This window comes from Podarcis muralis, chromosome 13 (genome assembly GCF_964188315.1).
Source record: "Podarcis muralis chromosome 13, rPodMur119.hap1.1, whole genome shotgun sequence".
In the NCBI taxonomy this organism is placed as follows: Eukaryota; Metazoa; Chordata; class Lepidosauria; order Squamata; family Lacertidae; genus Podarcis; species Podarcis muralis.
Window position 1 is genome coordinate 17885450 of NC_135667.1, and position 23589 is coordinate 17909038.

The 23589-nt window shown below is 46.2% G+C and overlaps 2 protein-coding genes across 2 annotated transcripts in view; both read left to right on the top strand.

The window, feature by feature from the left end:
• RPL28 (ribosomal protein L28) overlaps positions 1-23589 on the top strand; it is a 95586-nt gene that overhangs the window by 41393 nt on the left and 30604 nt on the right. The window lies entirely within an intron of this gene.
• Positions 17785-23042, top strand: IL11 (interleukin 11). Its single transcript, XM_028704580.2, has 4 exons — positions 17785-18099; positions 18630-18716; positions 19823-19984; positions 20387-23042. Exons 1-4 carry the CDS (start codon positions 18052-18054, stop codon positions 20549-20551), a joined length of 462 nt encoding a protein of 153 aa, XP_028560413.2. The 5' UTR covers positions 17785-18051; the 3' UTR covers positions 20552-23042.

The window sequence follows — 23589 nt, forward strand, 5'->3', positions numbered from 1 at the left end:
GAATAACACCAAACTAAAAACCAAAGGAGGACTTTTTTTTTTCCTTTCCAAGAAGAGGGAATTTTAACTCAGGGAAAAGAAACCCTCACATCGTCTCCAAAACATGAAAAGTAAGTTTCTCTCTCTCTCTCTCTCTCTCCCTCTCTCTCTCTCTTTCTCTCTCTCCCTCCCGCACGACAAATTAAATATATAATGTGTATATTATGCTGTTTAAAACAATTTCCCACTGAGCTGTTGAAGACGTCTGTCTTAACAGCACCATCTATCTTGAAATGTACATATTGACAGATAATGTATGTTCCTCGTTCACTTCACATGATTTATGATCTCATAAATTCAAGGTTATTGCATTTTGTGGGGCGGTCGATTTTTGTCTTAGATACGCAGATGTTTCCCTTAACCTTTGCTTATAGCCAGAACTTTCTGAGTCCTTGTTCCTTAGGATGTACAAATATCTCTTTGTGGGGTTGGGAGGTTTGGGGGAAGAGGCATACAATTCTAAGTCTAGCTAGCTAAGTACGAATCAATCAATCTGTGGCTTCCAGATCTACATGCTTGTATATCCCACGAAGCTGTGTATCTTCTCTGCTGGGAAGATCAGCCACTTTCCTTCAACCTCTTTCCACATGCTCTTCTGCTTAGCCTTTTGTAGCCGTAAAACATCCTGGAGGCAATCTAGGCAAAGTCAGTGGGTTGTGCTCCAATACTTAGAACTGAAACTACTGAACCCAAGTTATCCATTGATTTTAATGTGTCTACTCTGAGTAGGACTAGCCTTGATAGCCAAGAGGAGAGAATTCAGCACTCTCGCTAATTCATCTTAACGTTGGCTGAACTGTGTGTCCATTTGTCTTTATGCACAGATCTCACTTATTAGAGAATCACTTATTGTAGAAGGGACCTCAAGGGTCATCTAGTCCAACCCCCTGCAACTCAGGAATCTTTGTGGGGCTCGAACCTTTGAACCTGAGAGCACAAGTCTCATGCTCTACTGTTGGAGCTACTGTGTACCCCTTTTCTTTTGAGTAGGTCTGTTACTTCTTGGGTAGATGGGTAGATGGGTACTTCTTGGGTAGACTCCTCCATATTCTTTCTTTCTTTCTTTCTTTCTTTCTTTCTTTCTTTCTTTCTTTCTTTCTTTCTTTCCCTATCTCTCCCCTCTCTCTCCCACCCACCCAAAATACATAGTCAGCATCACGGTCTTGCAGTCCAATTCCATGGAAGTTTGATCAGAACTAAGTCCAAGGTGAGCATGCCTAGGATTGCAGTCCTAATAAAACATTTAACCTGGAATCAATGAAGTGATTTCCAAGGAAAGGGCTTTTAAGACCAAGGTACAAGTGCAATAGAGAACAGAGAAACAAAAGACCGAAAAGGCAAAAGGAGGGAACCAACAAGTAATATGTTAAGGGTGCTGGGAAATGTAGTTTGGCGAGGGATGGACGAAGTTCCCAGGATTCCTTTTGGTGTGTAGGTGTGTGCTTTCAGTGTGTGGCGTCTATGCAGTCCCCCGCATCACAAACGTTGCTCATTCTAAACCACGTTTTTTGTATGGCTGAGCAGCCTCTCAAACCAATGGGCTCTAGCAGGATGATTTGGACTGGTGAGAGAACCAGTTTCAAAACCCTCATTGATCCTAAAGCTTTGTCCAGTCATGTGCCAGGCTAACTTAGCCTCACCTATTGTAAAGACAAAATGGGAATAACCCCATATATTGGAAGTAGGGTAAGATGATGAGATAAGGTCCTTCTACCCTCTAATTGCACTCTCTATCAACTCCTCTCCCCACTAACAGGAGATTTCCCCCATGCATTTTTACCCCCTTCTCTCAGATGACCTCTGTCTCCCCCCCCCCACCCTCAGCCAGCTGCTTAGCATCAGAGAATCATAGAGTTGAAAGGGATCCCGAGGATCATCTAGTCCAACCCCCTGCGATGCTCTAACCACTGAGCTAACTGCCTAGTTCACAGCCACAGCAGCAGCAGCAGCACATCCTTTGCTGGCTCTTCATTCAAATATGGGGCCAGGACCTATTTTCACATGCCACATCCATTAAGCTTGATGATTCGGGACAAAGGGAAGTAGTTTTTCACACACAGCAGCACATAGTTAAACTATGAAATTGGCTCTCACAGGATGTGGCGATGGCCAGCAGCTTGGATGACTTTAAAGCAGGGCTGGGTTTAGACAAATGGATGGAGGGTAAGGATTTTGCTGGCTGCAACCCATGAGGGCGTTGCATCCTCTCCAGAATCAGAGGCAGGATGCTTCCGAGTGCCAGTTGCTGATGATCACAAGCGAGGGAATGCATACTATTGCTGTTATACCCTGTCTATGGATTCCCATAAGCCACTGGTTGCCCACTCTGAGAACAGAATGCTGATTGGACGGGCCTTTGGTGTCCTCCAGCAGGGCTCTTAACCTTATTCTTTTGAGTGCTGCAGCAAGCGGAAGTGTGAATTTGAACACTGTAAAAGCAACAGCCTGCAAAGAACTTCATCGCAGCACCATGCATTTCCTGCATGAAGTGAACTGACCCACCCCCCACCGCCACCAGCAAAGCAGTGGTCCAGTTGTGAAGAAAACCAGGTTTGATTTAGACATAGACAAGCTGGCATAATTGCTGCCAAATGTGCTGTTTTGTTCTTAATTCCGCCCCACTTCCCTGAATTAGGGATCCATGCAACTGCAAAAATATATGAATCAGCTTCCTAGGTGGATCAGCTAGATTTAAGGATAAGTGCTTGTGCCAATGCTGTCAGGTAGTTGTGTTGACACTGGGACTTGCCATGAGATCTGGCCAGATCAGATATTGCTGAAATGGCAGGAACTGCTTCTGAGCAGAAGCAGAATGCAGAGGCTTTTATCTTAGATGGTATGAATGTATTATTATACCATGGTGATGATGGTATCCTTTTTGAGTGCTTTAAACTGCTTCATGTAGATTCCCCCCTCCATAATTTGTCCAACAATCTGGTAAGGTAGGCCAATACTGTACACCACTTTCCCCAAAAACCACCTAGTAAGTTCATGCGTACGGTAGGATTTGAGCTGGCAACTAAAACTTGCTCATCCTTTAGCCACTTCCCTACACTAGAAATGAGGATGTGGTGACAAAAGGAGCTGCATTGGCCCATAAGGAAAATAATAATAACAATCCGATGGTTGGTCAATACCTTTATTAGGACCAATTCATTTTGTGACATTTTGTTTGGTCCTAAATTGAATAACGGTATTGCCCGACTGGATTTTGGAATTGTCTCTTTCCTCTTTGACCCTGATGGGTAGGGACACCTCTCATCGGAACCTAATTTTCCTGGTTGTCCCTCACTGCCTTGGTTTCCCCCTCCTTTGACCTTCTCAAGACCCTGGCAGGGCTTATTGTTTAGGCATATAGTTTCCAGCTAGAGGGCTTTTCAGATTACTTTTCTGGAGTGTTACATATCAACTGTATTGGACAAGCTGCTTCTTAGAGAGTCCTAGATGTTTATATCTTTTTTAAGGGAGATTTCTAATGCAGCAACCGTAGATCTTATAAACATCTGCTTGGGATAAACACTGTAGCTCCCCGATCCTAAGCACACTGGACTCTTTCTCACGTGCATTTATTTTGCTTGATTACTATATACTTGGTGGCTGAACTGCCTCCATTGAAAAGCATTGGTTCAGGTGGCATGAAAGGTCTATGTGCTGCTATATATCTGTGATGTTCCTTTTATACACACAAGGAGTCATCCATCATCTTCCTCTTGAAGAAAGGCATAAGTGCTTTCCCCATTAACCTGGAAAAAAAGCTGACTCATACATACATACATGCACCTAAATCATAGCTGTCAACTTTTCCCTTTTCTTGCGAGGAATCCTATTTGGAATAAGGGAATTTCCCTTTAAAAAAAGGGAAACGTTGACAGCTATGACCTAAATGCATTGCTCAATATGTCATCACTTGTTTGTTCAACCCGGAGTGACATGCAGCTGAATTGTGTGAACAGGCTCCATGGAAAAACACTGTGCTGGGCAAACGAGCATCCCCTGTTGTGGCTGTTTGAGCCATGGTAAAGGTAAAGGGACCCCTGACCATTAGCATGGTACAGGTCATCAAATGGTGGGTGTGCATGTGTGAACCAGCCAGGAACCCCAACTGTTGTGATGAAATTCTATTTCATTCAAAGCAATCTGTTTGGCTGTAGGTGGACAGGAAGCATAGCTTAGTGGTCCAGGAAACATAGTTTAGTGCAGGCAGAATGCCCCGGACCCAGCCCCTCGGACCTCCAGTTCAAAGGACCTCAGGCAACAGATGGCATGAAAAACCTCTCTGCCTGAGACCTTGGGGAACCACAGCCAATGAGGGCAGACAAAACTAGGCTAGGTGGTCTGCTTCAAACCACCTTTTCTTGCAGAGAACCCCCAAGCACAACTTACACCCATATCTATGGGCTGCGTTCAATTAAGACTCATTAAAATTTATGTGCCTAAGTTTGTCTTCTCCATTGATGTCACCTTTGAGCAGGACTGACATTAGATCGAATCTCATAACAGTGCTTCACTGTTCTGAAAATGACACTGTTTTTGAACGTTGGTTGTGCAGACCCGAGTATCCTTCAGTCTTCATTCCTGGTCAACGGCATTCCTGGTAACACTGGAATGTTGAAAATGCTGGACTTGCAGCAGCATAATCCTACATATGTTTACTTGGAAATAAATCTCACTGCCTTCAGTGGGGCTTACTTCCTGGTAAATGGGTTTGGACATTGTAGCTGAATGGACATTCTTGCCCTGCAACCAGTTGCAGTTGACAGTTGCCCACAGTTAGGTGTCTCTTCCCAGTACCAGTGCAGTTTTGAAAAGTTAAAAATATGCCCTGCTATTTCAAAAAGTGGGTTTGCTATTGGCACATTATTTTTATTGGAATTAAATGTTGGATGTGCCCATATTACCATGCTTGTGCTCAACCAGTGTTGCTCAGTGATCATCAGCATTCTTTACTGTTGGGTCTCCAGATGTTGTCAGACTACAGCTCCCATCATCCATGGCCATTGGCTAACATAGATGGGAGTTGTAGTCCAACAACATCTTGCGACCAATGGGTGAAGAACACGGAGCTTGCTGTAGGTTGCTAAGCAGTTTGAAAGAGAAAGTGGCAAATAGTCCTCAGAAGAGAGTGCAGCTACTTCTGTCCTCTTGGGCATAAGTAGTCAGACTAGCCCAAACCCTCTTTTATTTTGACCTCCCCAGAATTCCTTTTCATTTTGCGTGCATGATGATTTGTGCTCATAGAAAAGCATGGATGTTTGAAAAGAGATGTGCAAATGACAGTCCTTGATTTCCACACACCCACCCCGGGGTTTCTCCCTATTCTTTCCCCACCTCCTTTAGAAAACACAGCACTAACAACCTTGAACCCAGCATTTCCTAGGAATAGTAAGACACCCTGCCAGAAATCACTGCAGTTTCAATGCGCCACTTTGATTCAAAATGGCATCTGATTGTATCTAAATATACACAGTTGTATCCTACCCCCTGATCTCAGGAACCCTCGTATAAACTTTAGTTACAATATTTTAAGAGGTGTCTGAATGCACAGAGAACAGACAATCAGCTTTCCAAAATGCATACAGTAGATGCATGTGTGTGGTGGTATACGTATTTTATACTTGATCACCTGTGACCCAGTGTTTCCTAATAATAAACCTTAGATCTACCTTCCTACAATCTTAAACCCATTTTGGCTGAGGTGATAGTAGTTTTGAGTCCAACAACACCTGGAGGGCCACAGGTTTCTCATTCCTGCCATGCAGACAGAAAAACATCCAATCCTGATATATTTTTTTAAGTCACACTTAAGTCGTTTATTTATTTATTTTCTGGCACCAGCTGTCTGCATCTAGCCATTGTTATTGAACATTTATGGACATTTTTAGTGGGCACAGTGTTTTTACAATCCTTATCTCATTTAGCCTCACAACAACCCTGGGAGGTAGGTAAGATGATGGCTGCCTCAGAAGGTTGTTTACCAACGAATGAGCTCAGGACCGTTAAGCGATTTGTGCATTACAAGTGCTCTATAAACATTCAGCAATATTTCAAGATGAAGGGCAAACCTTACTTTATGGGGAGACAGTGTCAGCAGACATCAAATTTTGCAGAGTGAGGCAAATGAAGAAAGAACAGCCATAGCCAAGCAGACTAAGATGAGAAACAGGACGATACTTTTTAAATTTAATAGCAGGGACGAAAATGAAGTAATTAAATGGCCGTGGAATGAGGTGGTTGCCTCAGGCAACAGGTTTGCAGGATATAAAACTGAGTATGGGGGTCAACGCAACGAAGTGAATTTAACAGTGTGCTTGGTCATAATATAATATATGGATTTGTGTTTTATCATTGGTTTGTGAGATGACTCTGTTCGTGTGTGTGTGTGTGTGTGTGAGAGAGAGAGAGAGAGAGAGAGAGAGAGAGAGAGAGAGAGATTTGGATATTCTGCCTGAGGCACCATAGTGGCCCTGAAACAGTCTACCCAAAGAGTGGGTGTCATGGGGCAGGCTCCCCATCAGGTCCAGAATAAAAAGGAAACTGTTAAGAGTAGATCTAGGAAAAAAGTGAAAAAAGTTTCTCATTCTGGGTGGCTAGGAAGTGTTCACACAGTGGACCATGCAGCCTCTCTAGGCTATCTAGTCAGGGCATCCTTGGGGCTGCCTTTAAAATGGTTCTGCCCCTCCCCCAATACCAGTGCGTCATCTGCTTTCTGGAAATATTATTGTCCAATAAGTGATGCAAAGTTAACATCCTTTGCTTATAATGACTTTGCTTTCCAACTGTTACTCACCTTTTCTGCTTCTGTTTTCCAAGCCATGGGCTAATACAGGGGTCAGCAAACTTTTTCAGCAGGGGGCCGGTCCACTGTCCCTCAGACCTTGTGCGGGGCCGTACTGTATTTTGAGGGGGGGGAATGAATTAATTCCTATACTCCACAAATAGCCCAGAGATGCGTTTTAAATAAAAGGACACATTCTACTCATGTAAAAACACGCTGACGGTCCGCGGGCCGGATTTAGAAGGCGATTGGGCCGGATCTGGCCCCCAGGCCTTAGTTTGCCTACCCATGGGCTAATTTGTATGAGTTGGGGGATCTCAAAAGATGCATCCTTCAACAACACCCCCCAAACCCACTTACTGTAATCTGCCTTATTTTGATTTGCTTGGTTCTCTACCCACCCCACCCCTCCCACACCCTGCCCAGTGTTGTATTCCTGTCCTGGTCTACACATGGCAGCAGAATGCCATTTTTAACTGCCCCTCCGTATGAAAACTCACTGCAAATGTTCGGGGGAGAGGGAGGGGGAACCCAAAACCGTATGCACGGAAGACAAACGTTCTGTCTCAGGCATCTCCCTGCTGTACCTTGTTTCCTGCTTACGAGGATGGCGTTTCTCCCCACCCCCCTCACATGGGAGCACTTGGAAATGTGGCTTCCTGCCTGCAACCTGAAGTGGTCAAGTCCATTCTGCCACCTCAGCCTTCTACCACCACCTCAGCCTCGCCTGGCTCTGCTGCATGTGTAGACCAGCCCTAGAAATATGTGTGATAAGAGAACAAGAGTCTCCAAATTCCTTGGGAGTGCTTTTTCATAAATTCAGTTGTCTGCTCGGGGCTGACTTTAATGGTTCTTTTCTGGGCCTGTCTTCTTCACCTCTGCCCCCACCCCGTCGGCCTGGGCTGGACACATTTTGCATGCAGGAGGTTCCAGGTTCAATCCCTGGCTTCTCCAGGGAGGGCTGGGATAAAGATCCCTCTCTGAAATTGCCAGCTAGGGTTGGCCAGGAGGAGGGACTTGTTGTTCTCCAGATGTGGCTGGACTGCAACTCCCATTGTTCCTGGCCGTTGACCATGCTGGGTGAGGCTGATGGGAGTTGGAGTCCCAACAAGACTTGGAGCAGAAGCCACAGGTTCCCCGTCCCTGGCGTGCAGCTAGAGGAGCCATCCATGGAGCCAGATGGGCTAGTGGTCTGACTTAGTAGAAGTCAGGTTGCATTGCATGTGCACACATTTTCCTCTCCTTCCAGCACCAGTGGGGAGCAGGGTTCCTCCTAGATGGTTCTGGGCATGTTCACCACATGCACAAACTTCCTAGAGCGATTGTGAGAGGGCAGTCACATGTGTCCAAGATGCACATGCAGTACAGTGGTACCTCGGGTTAAGAACTTAATTCGTTCTGGAGGTCCGTTCTTAACCTGAAACTGTTCTTAACCTGAAGCACCACTTTAGCTCATGGGGCCTCCCGCTGAGGTAATATTTCTGGGTTAGCAGAGTCTGTAACCTGAAGTGTATGTAACCTGAAGCGTATGTAACCTGAGGTACCACTGTATTACCATCCTGTGGGCAGATTTCTTTTTGAAAGTTCAAAACAAGGGGGAAGAAAACCTGTACAAAATCTCCAGCCTTTTGATGGACCGTTTATCATGAATAATATCATGAGTAGGAAGGGGCGTTGACTAGATGACCGCCAAGATTCCCTTCCTATGTGATGCTATGATGTGTACCCCAAAACATCCATCTCACTCTGGCTGTTTATTCACTGTCAGCTTAAAATGCAACAAGGCCATTTCTTCCCCGCTGAGTTTCAGATCATATTTGCATGCGGTCATACAAATCGGTAGGCTTAGGTGTGTTTCCAAGTCAGTCTGTCTGTCCATACTAGTGGACAGAGAACAGGTGCAAATGTCCCCATATAGCTTTGTAGTCTACGTCCACACTCCCATTTACCCTACACCCAGTGCGCTTTCACCGCAGGTCTGAGAAGTGGTGCGCACACAATGTTAGCCACAATCCATCTCTATCCTGTCATTTCTTATGACGTTGTACTGCATTTCGGGTGCATTTTCGCCTTTAAAAGGCGCCCAAATTGAGAAAAAGAGCAACCTAGGTGTGCTTTAAGCCAGTAACATGAATGCAGGTTTACGTTTTCAGATTGGACGAGGGGACAGTAGTCTCAATAAAGTACAGGATGGAAGTGGATTGTGGGTGATGTCATGTATACATCACAAACCAGCAGTGGGAGCTCCCTGGATGCAGAGTGAATGGAGATGTGTACACGGCTCAAGTATCTGTCCCGTGAGCAAAATCCACAATTTTAACACGTTACCCAAAAGCCTTCTGCATTTGGGTCAGATATTATGAAATTGCCTGAACCTGTACATTCAACCCCTTGAAAACATCAAAAGCCCAAGTGCATTTTATAGCAATGAGAGCCAGTCCGATAAAAGATATCACTCTTTCTCTGCCTGGCTTCCTCTCTTTCTGCCAGATAGTTTTAGGACCTGCCCTTTCCATGTGTGTTTTTGGCAAACAGTTGCAGACTTTAAAGTGCCTTTGAGCTGAGTTGACCTACCTGAATTGTGTTAACAGCAGCCTCCTGCACGGGGGAGAATGAGGAGCTTAACTCCTGATGTTGCAGACTGCATGTCTGATAGAGACACATGTCTCTGTGGCCGTGCGTTTACATATCTGATACCCATATGTAGTTAAATTTTGAAATTTTGGGTGTGCAAAACATGAGTGGGCATAACTGCTTGTGAGCAATGTTGCCATTTCTCCATGTGCTGGTTTAGTCGAGTTGTGTATACCTCAGTATTGTGGCAGCTGAGCTACAGGTAGGCAGCTGTGTGTAGCTTCTTAGTGACAGTTGGATGTCTTTGTTTATTATTGTTGTTGTATAGCTGCTGTGATTGTATAGCTGTTTGTGTGTAAGAGCTTAGACACATGTTTCTCTATGCCCCTATATGGGTGCTTCCAGATTTTATTTTTTTTGGGGGGAGGGGGTGTCTTATATCGCAAACAGGTTACTCAGATCTGTTTTTTGTGCGTTAGTGTTTGGCATGCTAGCCTCCCCACATTCCCATATTTTAGCCCACTGTACATGCCATACCTTGAAAGCACACGACTTCTCCAAAGAATCCTGGGAGCTGTAGTTCATTCAGGGAGCTGGGATTTTAGCTCTGTGATGAGTGAACTACAGTTCCCAGGATTCTTGGGGGGGCAATAATGTGCTTTAAATGTTTGGTTGCAGAGACAACTCTGTATACTCTGCATTCAGTGCACTCCCACTGCTGATTTGAGAAGTGGTGTACACATGATGTTAGCCAAAATCCGCATCTGTCCTGTCATATCTCATTAAATGCCGTGTTTTGATGCATTTCCCCTCCAAACCAACTTCAATCAGAATTGAGGAAAGGAACGACCTGGCTGCATTTTAGACCAGTAACGTGTACACAGCATCAGTCATGAATACTCGTTGCTTTTCTGCTGTTTGCCATCCATACCAGTAGATAGCTCTTTACCAAAGGTGCCTGGAGTTGTTTCTTGTCCTGCCCATCTACCACGTCTCCCCTCCACTACTTTCCCCTCTTTCTGCCTTCTTTTGTCCTGGGCACGCAGGCCTTTCTACAGCAAATTTTTCCTAGGAAGTGATCAAGAACAAATGTTACCACCCTTAGTTATCATGTTTCTCAATTGGCAAAATAGAGGCTTGTGCTTTGGGGCGGGAGGTACACAATACTGTATTCAATTCTGGTTTGGTTTGGTTTTTTTAACACTGAGCTTGTGCAAGAGTGACATTTACCTGGCTAAGACTTGCACAAGAGTGATGAAGAGGTCTTGCGCAAGATCTCTGTATTAAAACTTGAAGAAGAAGAAGAAGAAGAAGAAGAAGAAGAAGAAGAAGAAGAAGAAGAAGAAGAAGAAGAAGAAGAAGAAGCCCATCTGTGTACTGCAGTTTCAGTCTCCCATGCCCTATGTGGAGATCTTGAGAGAATAGCTCATCTTTACAGTGTTGTTGTTGTTTTGTTGTTTAGTCGTTTAGTCGTGTCCGACTCTTCGTGACCCCATGGACCAGAGCATGCCAGGCACTCCTGTCTTCCACTGCCTCCCGCAGTTTGGTCAAAGTTATGCTGGTAGCTTCGAGAACACTGTCCAACCATCTCATCCTCTGTCGTCCCCTTCTCCTAGTGCCCTCCATCTTTCCCAACATCAGGGTCTTTTCCAGGGAGTCTTCTCTTCTCATGAGGTGGCCAAAGTATTGGAGCCTCAACTTCACGATCTGTCCTTCCAGTGAGCACTCAGGTCTGATTTCCTTAAGAATGGATGCGTTTGATCTTCTTGCATCCATGAGACTCTCAAGAGTCTCCTCCAGCACCATAATTCAAAAGCATCAATTCTTCGGCGATCAGCCTTCTTCATGTTCCAGCTCTCACTTCCATACATCACTACTGGGAAAACCATGGCTTTAACTATATAGACCTTTGTTGGCAAGGTGATGTCTCTGCTTTTTAAGATGCTTTTTAACAGTGTTGTTAAGATTCTGCAAAAGGCGGTTGGTGCAAATAGGTACACTGGTAGTGTTTGGGCTGCAGCAAGCAAAATTGCTAGGTTGTGCTCAGGTGAGGAGCAAACAGAAGCCGTAGGGGTGTGGCATTAGAGGCCCGTCCACTGAAATACCACAACACACGACAAACCAACCACCCAGCAAAAAATGCACCAATGAGCTTCAAAGGCAACAGCAAATGCACATTTATAATGGGTTGTTTTTGTTTATCAGATTTTCCACAATATGGAAAAATCCAAATTAAATGCAAAAAAAGAAAAAGAAAATAAATGTGCTAGATTTTTATTTTGATGCTAACAATGTCAGGTGGACGCTGCCCAAAACTTGAGTGCATGAGAAGCACCAATTCTACAATAAGCTCCCATCTGGAAGCATCCCTGTCTTTATTTTTGGCTAATAGGTTTTCCTGCTCTTGTGTGTTTGTGTTTGGACATATACCCAAAAAGCACGGCTGTGTCTATGCATCTGGTGCACACTTGCGCATGCAGCCACATGAGCATCCCTCGAGGTGAGGTGTTGTGAGCAACTGCACACACGGTTGTGTGTGTGGGGTGTGTTTGTGTTGGTTCGCCTGCTGCTGCTGCTGCAACCGCCAGTATAGCTCTCCTAACTAGCTACACCTCTCACGCCTCCCCTTCGCTCCTTCTTTGAGCCAGTTTACGAGGCTTCATCCTGCCAAGCTAGGGCTGTAAATCCCAGAGCTGTGAAACCAACCTCCACCTGGGGGACTACATGGTGCGCCACGTGACGCCGGCTTGTTCTGTCTGCTGCAGCTCAATCCTTGTCTCTGTTCTGGCTGGGAAGAATTTCAGGGCAGAATTTCCAGCAAAATCTAAGGCTGCTTGCACACCATGCATTTAAAGCACATGACTCCCCCTCCCCCCCAAAAAAAAAGAATCATGGGAACTGTAGTATGTTAATGGTTCTAGGAACCATAGCTCCGTGAAGCACAAGGACTGTCCAATGTCCACTTTATATCTTGTTTTCCTGGGAACTTGCTCAGAACTTCCAGGGTGGCACTTAATAGGGCAATCTCCCAGGTAGATTAGCACCAGGGGTCTCTTTGCCCAAAAGGCAGCTGAGAAATAAAACTTGCAACTGCCCATCCTTTCCTTTATCCAAGTGCCTGTTCGAGTGTCGCCAGTCTTACATTTTTAACCTGAACTAGTAGCATGTTTTAGGGGCTTAGCTACAAAAGCAAAAAACATTGCAGGCAACAGAAACGTCTTTTCAACCATGCACTCCCAGGAGTGGTGGTTTGCTGCCTTTGCCACCATGTGCCACGCAAAACAGCACCGTCTGTTGATCTGCCCATCAACCCCTCCCAGCCCATGTGCAACTTGCTCAGCTGTCTAACCCTTGCATGGCATCCATTTTCATGCACACTTACCTGTCGGTCCCCTCAACCTGCTCTATAACTTCATCTCTCTGTCTCTCCCATCGTTCCCCCCCTCCTTGTGTGTGCCCTCCTGCCTATTGATCATCAGAGACATCTACCGCAATATTTATGCATGAGTCTCCGTGGCGGGCCCAGAAATGTATCACCCAGTGGGTTTAGCACCGTGTGTCACCTTCATTGATCTTTCGGCTTCGCTCAATCGCAACAAGAGGAGCTGGAGCGGGTTCAAGGGTCAGTGGTTTTAATGGCCGAGTCGGTTGAGGAAAGGCTGTTTAACAGAGTTCCAGTCTCGGTGCTTTACGAGGCAGTAGGTGGTGGGAGAAGCGGAGCCTTCTCCAGCCGCTGGCTTCTGAGTTTGCAGAGTAAACACGAAACCTGACCAGGTCCTTGGGCGAGTTTACCCAATGGCCTCTTTTCTCTCCGGTATCTTGTTTGTTTTCAAGTTCTTTCTATCTCGCCTTTCGTCGCAATAAAGCCAAATACTCCAATCAAGCAGCTAGCAAAGCCGTAAAATATGAAGGAAAACAATTAACAGCGCATGGTGTCAGTATGATGACATAGGAAAACACAGTGACATCAGGAAAGAGGAGCTGCCTCGGCTGGCAATCAGTCCAAAGCCCCTCTGGTCCAAAATGTATTCTTCCCTTCGTGGAGGGAGGCTGCATGTGGACCCACAGACACATTCAGTACCTCTGGAACTGGATTATGTGAACCGGCCTCACTGTATAATCAAGGATTCTACCCTTGTGATAATAACCAATGCTATCTATGTTGCTTTCGTTCCATCTTTAATGGATCCCGGTATAATTACTTCCCATTTTGCCTCTGTTTCTTCTTCTTCTTCCTTCTGCATCTTTGTGGCTGCAAAGTCTTTTGGCCATATATTGAGGCCAAGAAAGCAGGAGGAAATGGACATATACACACCTGGCTTGTTCACCAGGCCATCTAGTGCCCAACCATAGCTCAGTGGCAGAGCACTTGCTTGGTGTGCAGAAGGTTCCAGGTTCAATCCCTGGCATGTCCTATTAACAAAACCCAGCAGGGAACAAATAATGTGGAAGGTCTTTTTCTGCCTGAGACTCTGCCCGGAAAAAGCTGCTACCAGTGAGAGCAGACGATCCTGGCCTAGAGGGACAAAAGCCTAACTTGATACTGGGCCCCTTCCAATACTTGTTGTCTAATTCTGGGTGACAGAAGATCTCCGCCTGGAGGAAAGTCTTCCCCTCAGCCCAGCTGCCTGAAAGCCCTTTTAGGTGGAGATGCCCCAGGACCAAGCCTGGGCTCTCGTGCATGCAGAAACTGTGCTCTATTGCTTAGCTCAGGGGTCAGCAACCTTTTTCAGCCGTGGGCCAGTCCACCATCCCTCAGACAATGTGATGGGCCGGACTATATTTTGGGCAAAAAAATGAATGAATTCCTATGCCCCACAAATAACCCAGAGATGCATTTTAAATAAAAGGACACATTCTACTCATATAAAAACACGCTGATTCCCGGACTGTCTGCGGGCTGGATTGAGAAGGCGATTGGGCCGCATCTGGCCCACGGGCCTTAGGTTGCCTACCCCTGGCTTAGCTTGAAATTGAAGGGCATACAATGCAGGCTGTTAAGGGGCAGACAGGCCGGATGAATATTAGGGCAGGCAGCAGCCGGGTGTTATTTATAAAAAGAGAGGTGCTTTAAGCCTGCCTTGAACCACACCCTTCCCTAATGCCGGCTGAATAAGAGCTTGCCTCCTGTTCCTCAGTGTCAGAAGAAATAGAGCCCTACGTGGATAGGTGTGAGGTTGCCAGCTTTTCCCCTGCAGGACCCTTGCGTGCTAGGAAGAGCTTCACCGGTTAGATTCTGGCCTGCCCTATCTCTGTGCCCAGGCTGGCTTTGGAAAATGGCCACCTTGTATAGCCTCTGGTACATTTAAGGGTTAGTTCCCAGGGTGGGGTGCCTTTTTCATCAGGCTGGTTCCTCCCTAGATCCCCCCCTTTCTGTCTGCCATCCAGGCAGACCAGAGACATGATTGGAGTTCAGGACATGCCCCAGTTAGGCAAAGGGGGTGGGTGGGTTGCAAGGCAAGGATGGGGCTGTGGCTGGGGGAGAGGCTCACAGGCCACATAGAGAGAAGCCCCCAGGCCTGAGGTCCTGCAGCCCTGTGTCAACAGAAGGGGGAATTATGCCAGGTATGACCTCTCCAATCAAACGCAATGGGGAAAGTTACATGGTGGGATTCTTGCCAACATGTTAAAAAGGAGGGTAGGCTGTTTTTTTCTCTATTACTGAAGGGATGAACTGACCAAGCATGAATAGAGGAGCACTGCAGAGCAATTCCAGTCAAGGCACCTCGCAGTGCCAAGCCGTGCACATCTACTCACAAGTAAACCCCATTGAGTTCAGTAGGGCTTATACCCAAAGAAGCAGGCTGGGGGCTTTGCTTTCAGCCCCCTTCAACTCCTTGATGTGGGGCAGAATGAAATAGCTATTTTGAAATCAGATGTCCGTTCTGTTGGTATTGTAACAATGGCATTTTAGGCTTCCGGTGTGAAGCTGGGCATAAACCCACTGCCAGAATGAAGCAACATTCAGAGGTTCTTCTGAAGAATGGCATGAAACCAGAGCTGCCAACTAACGAGGAAATGCCTACTTGGCCCAATCCTAATCTTTCAACATCCGCTTGATACACAGCAATCGGCAGGTGGAGCTTTTTGCAGCCTAGGGATAAGTGTCAGCCCTTGATCCTTGCTGCAGATCTAGCTCTGTTAGAAACACAGTCGTAGGGGGAATAGGGCCCAGTAAAAGAAAAGAAAGAAAGAAAAGAGTTGGATACCAACCCTACATGTCTCCGTAAAGAGTCGGCTTCTGTGAAAACCCAGCGAAGGATCCATGATTTTATAGCCACGCTCCTAACAGATTGACCTACTTGGTTGCACTGGCAAACTGGTAGATAGTTTCGGTTCTGGGAGGTGAGGGGGAACCCTTTGAAATCCAGACTTGATTCCCCAGCTCCTGGCAAAGGGAAAATATGCAGTTTGCTCTCTAAGACAACACAGGATGGCTTTTCCATGAAAACACCTTGACTCACCCCCTCCTTTACCCCTCCCTCCTGCAACAGCATCACTATTTCCGAATACCGACGGCTTCTTTTTTCCTTACCTCACGGCAAAGGCGCCGGGATGACTCTGTCGCAGGGCAGGAATTCCCTAACCCAACCAACCCCTCCTTCCCCATCCTGCCTGCCAACCAGCTGTATGCTCAGAACTCTTGCCAGGAGCCTTCCAGGGGCACCTCTGGGCCATTCCTTGTTCCCCTCCGAATTCCCTCTGCAACCAAGCCAAGGCATTTCCACACACACGACGCTGAAAAGTTGCAGCACCGTCCTCTCTCTTCCCCTGCCCCACACCACCCATGCCCACCCTGCAGGCATAAAACCTGCATTGGCCAAACTGCACATTTCATTTTTGTTTTTATTTTATTTTGTCTGCCCTGCAGAAACTGCATCTACACATGTGGGCAGGGGGCAGATCTACTATGAAACTAATCCCAGAAGCAAATTTGGCCCACATTGCTTAAAATTTTGGGGTCTAGTAGAACCAATTTGAAGTGCACAACTCAAATGGTTTAATTTTTTGTTGTTTATATTTCACCAGTCCCAACATTTGAGGTGTTGTAAAGGTAGAGTGTTGCAGTACAGCAATTTGAAGCAAAATCTGAGGTGTAGTGTTGTTGTTTTGTGTGTGTGTGTGTGTGTGTGTTTTGGTGATCTGTTATGGAACAACCCCATTGGAGAAGATAACAGTGGTTACCCAGACCTTGTTGCTGTTTGAGAAGAGGGCCACATAACAGTTTTAGGGCCCCCAAAATGTAGGTCCACCATTGCATGTGGATAATTAGCAATGGGGGTGGTCAGAAGTCAGGCCGGCCCTACCATGAGGCAGGCTGGGGTAGCAACAAATCCTTCAATTTAACATAGCCTTCCCCAGGGGTGAACTACAGTTGCCAGGATTCTTGGGGAGAAGCTTTAAATACTGTGAATGTGACCACTTGGAACATCTAAAACACACAGGTGGGGAACCTGTTGCTGAGCTCCCATTTGCAATATCTCAATGACACTTTTGCAGTACTAAGCCCCTTAGAATCACCTTTATTGCCCACACAGAGGCACCTCTGTGAAATGGGACTAATTTAGTACTACTACATCACAGGGCTTGTTCTGAGGATGAATGAACACAATTGAGAACAGGACGGTTTTTGGACGGAGGGTTGTCTGTGCTCTTAGCCACAGGGATCAGACCACCCAAAGCCCTGGAGACAAAGCAGTTTAAAAAAACGGAAAAGTAAGCATTGCAAGAAAATATTATTCAAGTATTAAGCAGCACATATTTCCCGACGCTTCCTCTCTCTCACCCAGTGAAAAAAAGGGAAGAAGGAGTGGGTGGTTGAATTACAGAAGAAAGAATGTGTACAAAAATACATTTTATCCTACAGCCAGAAAGTCCGTCTGTCCAACATTCAGCTCCACGAATATTTTAAGGAAGTGGGCAAGAGGTCAAGGCTGGATAGCAGGCAGGGTAGGGCATGATTTGAACCCATAACCTTTGGAGTTGAAAGTGGTTTCTGAGGAAAAGAAGAGAGAAGGGTGTATTTGCTAACAGAATCAAGATTTCAGGGACACAGTGTTTCAAATTCTTCCAGCAAACTCACCCAATAATATCCAGACACACACCTGTTCCCTAACCACCAGACTTCTCCTTCGCTGATAGATCCCAGACACATTGGCTCTTAATCTCCCACTTTAAGATAATAGGACACCTGGTCTACACATGCAACAGGATGAGGTGGTAGAGTCCTGAGGTGGGAGACTGGACTGTACCACCTCGGGCTGCAGCTGGGGAGAATGTTTTTTAACCCATCATAAGTAAACACACAAAGCACTTTACTGCTTTCTGTATTATTTCTATTTTTATTGCGTAAGTTTCGAAAATGCAGCTATATGATGATGATGACGATGACGATGATGATGATGATGATGATGATGAAAGGCTGTTCCTGACTGAGCTTCTTTCCACTTGCAAGTGTTGTATCTTCCTCTCTTCCCCAGGTTTAAAGGCCAGGCCTTCGTCCTCCTTCTAACGACGATCTTTGTTGCTTTCTCCCTTTCTCTGCAGCATGCTTGTGTCAGGTCTTAGTGGTGGTGCTGAGTCTGTGTGAGGCCCTGTGGGCAGCTCCAGGCCCCCGTCCAAAGCCTACAGACTTCCGAACCGAATTCGATTCCATTGTCCATATGGCGAGGAACCTGCTGAGTGACACCAAGAACCTCTTCAACCACTTTGTAAGTCAAGCCGCCAGCTTGAAGCTGCTTTAGGACAAATCAGACTATTGGTCCACTTAACTCCAGCGCTGTCTGCTCTGCCCAGGAAAGCCTCGCCAAAAATCTGCCACCAACGTTTCCCGTGAGCTGGAAATGCCAGAGATTGACCTTCCACACAAAAAGCAGATGTTCTGCTGCTGAGCTATGGCCTGCCAAAGATGTGAGCTTTGGGTGGCTTCTAAATGAAGTGGCAGGACATTGACTTTTTGGCCTCCTGGCCCAAATGAGACAGATTCAGAAAATGGCTAATTGGGAACCTTCCTTCTGTTTCCTTTTCCTTTTAAGAAGCACAAATTCCCACTTAGGGAAAAAGAAAATCTTCCTAAGAGATCTGAAGAAAAAATATGATATTTTGTCTTGTTGTTTTGAAAATAAAATAAATAGGAGGGCATATCCTCCCCCTGCCCTGAGTTTATTATTTATTGGTTGACGTTCCTGTTCAGTTGCGCTATTTTGGGGTCTGATTCCCGCCGTTCCTCTTCCCTGTACAGAAAAACCGCTACCCAGCAGAAGGAGAACACAAGCTAGAAACGCTGCCTGTGTTGTCCATGACTGCGGTGGAACTTGCCAACATCCAGGTAAAAGAGGCCTCCTCTTCCCTCTTCTCCCATCGCCCCCACCCACAGGGAAACCAGTAGGTTCTCCTTTGCACCACAGCTAGTTGCCTTAAGCAAAATCTCTCCTAGTGGCTGCTTTAGGGAATACAGGCTTCCCATGGCTGGTCTCACTGGCCCCTCGCAGTAGCTGCAGTTCTCCCACTCTTTGTAGGTTCTAGGTTTCTGCCAGGTTTTGTGGCTCCAGCTCCCTCACACAGACAGCCTGAGATGACTCCCAGGCTGCGCACACATCATACAGCCACGCTTTGTGCACGCTGTACATTTAAAGCACGTGGCCTGTCCCAAAGAACCCTGGGGACTGTAGTTTGCTAAGGGTGCTGGGAAGCATTGCTCTGTTGACTACAGTTCCCAGGGGAAGCCGGGTGCATTAACCGCGTGGCCTCCAACTTCTCTTGGCACGATCCCCATTTAACGGAGCTGTTTCTTGGTTCCCCTTTGCAGCTCCACTCACTCCAAAATGGCTCCCTGGCCCCAGTGGTGCACCCAGGTTTTCTATGTGGGCAGAGGAGGGAAAGAAACTTGCCTTATCAGATCTTTGGTACTGTCTGCACTGATTGGCAGTGGCTCCCAGGGTTTCAAGATAAGAAATCTCTCCTTCCCTGCCTGGAGAGGCTGATAATTGAACCTGGGATCTTCCCCATGCTAAGTACCATATTTTTCGCTCTGTAAGACGCACCAGACTACAAGATGCACCTAGTTTTTGGAGGAGGAAACAAGAAAAAAAATATTCTGAATCTCAGAAGCCAGAACAGCAAGAGGGATCGGTGCACAGTGAAAGCAGCAAATCCCTCTTGCTGTTCTGGCTTCTGTGATAGCTGCGCAGCCTGCATTCGCTCCATAAGACGCACACACATTTCCCCTTACTTTTTAGGAGGGAAAAAGTGAATCTTACAGAGCAAAAAATACGGTAGATGCTATAACCACTGAGCCGTGGGCCCTTTCCCTAATATATTTCCAGAATATATACAGACAAGGCAGCCTCTGCAGGTGGCCTGCTTTCCTGCCCCACCAAAATTCTTTCTCATACAGCCCCTCTTTCATGTTCCTCTCTCCTCTTCCTCCTGCAGGTCTCTGCGGGTCTGGCTCGGCTCAGCTCCGACTTGCAGTGCTACCAACGCCACTTTGAGTGGCTGCGGAGGGCAGCCCCACTGCTGCTGCGGCCCATGGAGCACGACATCACCACAGTGCACAGCCGGCTGGAACGCCTCCTCAAAAGACTGGAGCACCTGGTAAGGCTTTGAGAGGAAGGAACAAATCCTGGGGGGTGGTCCCAATTGTGTGGGGTTGACTAGATGTGCCTGCAAGGCCCCTTCTGGCCCTATGAGCGCTTCCAGGCTGTCACTGCTTTGGGGTGCGATTCAGTCCCATACCAGCAAAATCAGGTTGTGGGGTTATAATTGGTTGGGATCTTGCACAGCAAAATGGCTTCCCCGAAAGATCGGACTTTTTGCTGTAAGGAAAGTGATGGGGAAAATGCACTGGGAAGCCTGGGATGATCCTTGCTTTGTCACCTTAGGAACATAGGAAGTCGCCCATCATCAGAAATAGGGAGGCTTAACATGGGCTACCTCAGAGCTTCTGTCCTTGCTCCAGAATGTCACAACTCACCCGCTTGTCTGCTTCTCCCCCAGATGACCAAGCTCAGCCTCTCACGGCCCAACGACCCTCTGCCAACCCTGCCAGCCCACGGCACCCACTGGTCTGTGGTTCAGGCAGGACACGCCATCGTCCACTCATTTCACCTCTACCTGGACTGGGCATCTCGCGTGCTGGTTCTGATCCGGAACAAGCTGTGAACGGCAAAGAAACTGAACCACCATGGGTATTTTGGAAAGCCTTCTCACGGACCTGGAACTCTTAGATGCTGCTTCAGCAATACCGGTGGAGGAGGGTGCAAGGAAGGAAAGAAAGTCTATGAAACAGGGCGCCCCTGGATTCCTCTTCTGGGGGGCGCTGCAAGGGGGGATGCTGAGACCTAGGGCCCACTCACACACCCTTCCTACTCCGTGGGGGGTGCATCGTGAAACAAAAAGCAACTTCCCTTGCCCTTGGAAGGACACATTCTCCCTCAAGGCTTGGGGAAATGGTATGGGGAAAGGGGGGCTTCCCCTTCTTCCAAGGACATTTTTGCCCTCTCCTGCTCCCTGTTAATGGAACACTATAATCTGTATGATAAGCATTGACCTGTGTCAAGTATCGGAGACCCCTTATAGGTATATTCGTGGTGGATAATCTGCCCGCAAAGCACCTTGCCCACCATGATTGTTCTTTCCCTACCACTAGATTGTGTGCTGCAATCTAGGGTGCCCTCTCAGCTTGTGCCCCACAGGTCTGGGCAGTGCCCCCAGGGAACTGAGCAGTGTGCGTGAGAAGATGCCGCAGTTCTGTAGGCCGAGGAGGGGAGGAGAGGATTCATTGAAGGCGGGAGGCTTGACCTCTCATTGGCAGCCATCCTGATTTCATCAATAGCCCCTGCCAGTTTCTGCCCCTTGTCCACCTGCAATCTAGTACCACCCCAAAAGTGTGGCCACAATCTAGCACAGAATCAATGGTTTTCAGCATTCCTCATACAGGGTGTCACTGCACTACACACACACAGATGGATTAATAGGGTAAGTAAGGGTGGTTGCTCTTGTCTTTTTAAAGATGCCTACTATTTTAAAGATAAGATAGCGTAAAGGGCGTTGGACGCAACATTCAAAGGGGGCATCATTCCCCATTCTCACACAGCGAGGCAATGCTTCTTCTAAGATGCGATATCATGCGTGTCTTGTCTAAAAGCAAATGACGTTTGCTTTTTATCCCCTTTCAAAACTATTGTTACACATATACAGATTTATGCAGATTTCATCAGTTAATTATAGCTGGACGACCAATCAAAACTCAAGAGACAGAAAAGCTTTTAGACGTCTGAGGCACCTTTTCTCAAAAGAGATGTTCTTGTAGTTGGCAGTTGCTTTAGGCAGTAATTGAGTCTTACCTTTTGTTTCAACAATAGGCCAAAAAAAAATCACACATAAAACAAGCCATGTTTTTGTTAAAAAATAATTTCATTGGGAAGGAAAGGCAGAAAGTTGAGATTGTGAAATTAATTTTCGTACTCCTGAAAAAGCAACAGCGAATCGTCAAAAGTTCAAGGCAGATTTGTTTACCAGCAGCGCCCTCTGCTGGATCATTTTTGTCAGCCCAGCCAATACTGTTGCCGCAGTGGGATACACAAAGGACCAGTTAAAAAACCAAACAAAACCAATTTCACCTTCAAAAGAGTTTTGGAATAAAGACTATTAACCCAATATGTATCCTTCTGAATGTACCCATTTGAATTTTGGCCGAACATTTCTATAAAATGCATTGATCATAGAATTGTGGAATTGTAGAGTTGGAAGGGACAGAGGGTCATGCAAGCCCCAGTCATGGAGGAATCTCAGCGAGAAAATGCATTACAGATGGCGATCCATCTGCTTAAAAACCTCCAAGAATGGAGAGTCCCGTCACCTCCTGAGGAAGTCTGTTCCACAGTCAAGTAGCTCTTACTGTCATAAAGTTCTTCCTGACGTTTAGTCAGAATCTGCTTTCTTGTAACTTGAATCCATTGGTTTGGGTCCTACCCTTTGGAGCAGGAGAAAACAGGCTTGCTTCATCTTCAGATATTTGAAAATGGCTATCATATCTCCGCTCAGTCTCCTCTTTACCAGGCTCCATATCCAACAACTCCCTCAACTGTTCCTCATAAGGCTTGGTTTCCAGACCCTTGATCGTCTTAGTCCCCCTCCTCTGCACACCTTCCAGCTTGTCAATATCCTCCTTAAATTGTGGTGCCCAGAACTGGACTCAGAACTCCAGGTGTGGTCTGACCAAGGCAGAATAGAGTGGAACTATTTTTGATGGAGAAGTTCATCCCATTCTTACCCCTTCATGGCTGTAGTTAACCCTCCCCACTCCTGTTTCAGGTATTTATCATGAGCCCTTCATTGCTCCACAGTATTTATAAAGCCATTAGGTTTCTTCCTTGTAAGTTATTATTATTTTTTAATTTATTATCTGTTCCAAGTCTGGTTCATTTTATTATTATTATTATTAATTATTATTATTGTCATCATCATTGTGTTTATTATTATTTTTATTATATTTTATGAATGTTATTTTATTTTGAGCATCTTCCAAGTATTTATTGACCGGCTCCTCTCTCTTTCTTTATCTATCTCTCCCTCTCTCTTCTCCCTTTTTTGTAATAAATAAAGATTTTAAAAAAGATGGGGGGAAATAAATTTGAAATAAAAAAAATTAAATGGATAAAAACAAAAGAGCTGTGTTTTTAATATGAGAAATGATCTAAAACATATAATTCAATTGTCGCTCATATAACAACTACTGTTATTCAGACAAACAGCCAACGACGGTTTCCGAACCCGTCACTTTGGAGCTGCAATTGGGAGGGAAGCTGTGTCAAAGCAGAGCACCCAGCTACAATAGCACTTTACCTGCCGTGCCACCAGGGTTCTTTTCCTCAGCAAGCCTGGCAGTCACAGAGCTTTGGGCTTCTAGGCTGAACTTCCAGCTTGCATCTAGTCAGCTCATCTTAAGGGCCAATTCCTGTCCCCGAAACCCCATAAAACGCTGATCTTGGAGCTTGCTCCTCACAATCCACACTGCACATTTCAAGTACTGTGCTGTGTACCAGTCATGGCTTCCCCCAAGGAATGCCGTTACTGCCATTTGTTAAGGGAGCTGCAATTCCCAGAGAAGACCGATTATTAAACCACTCTGGGAATTGCAACTTTCTTCATGGGTGGAATAGTCCAGCAGCACAGGTTCCCCTCCCTCTGTGACACTT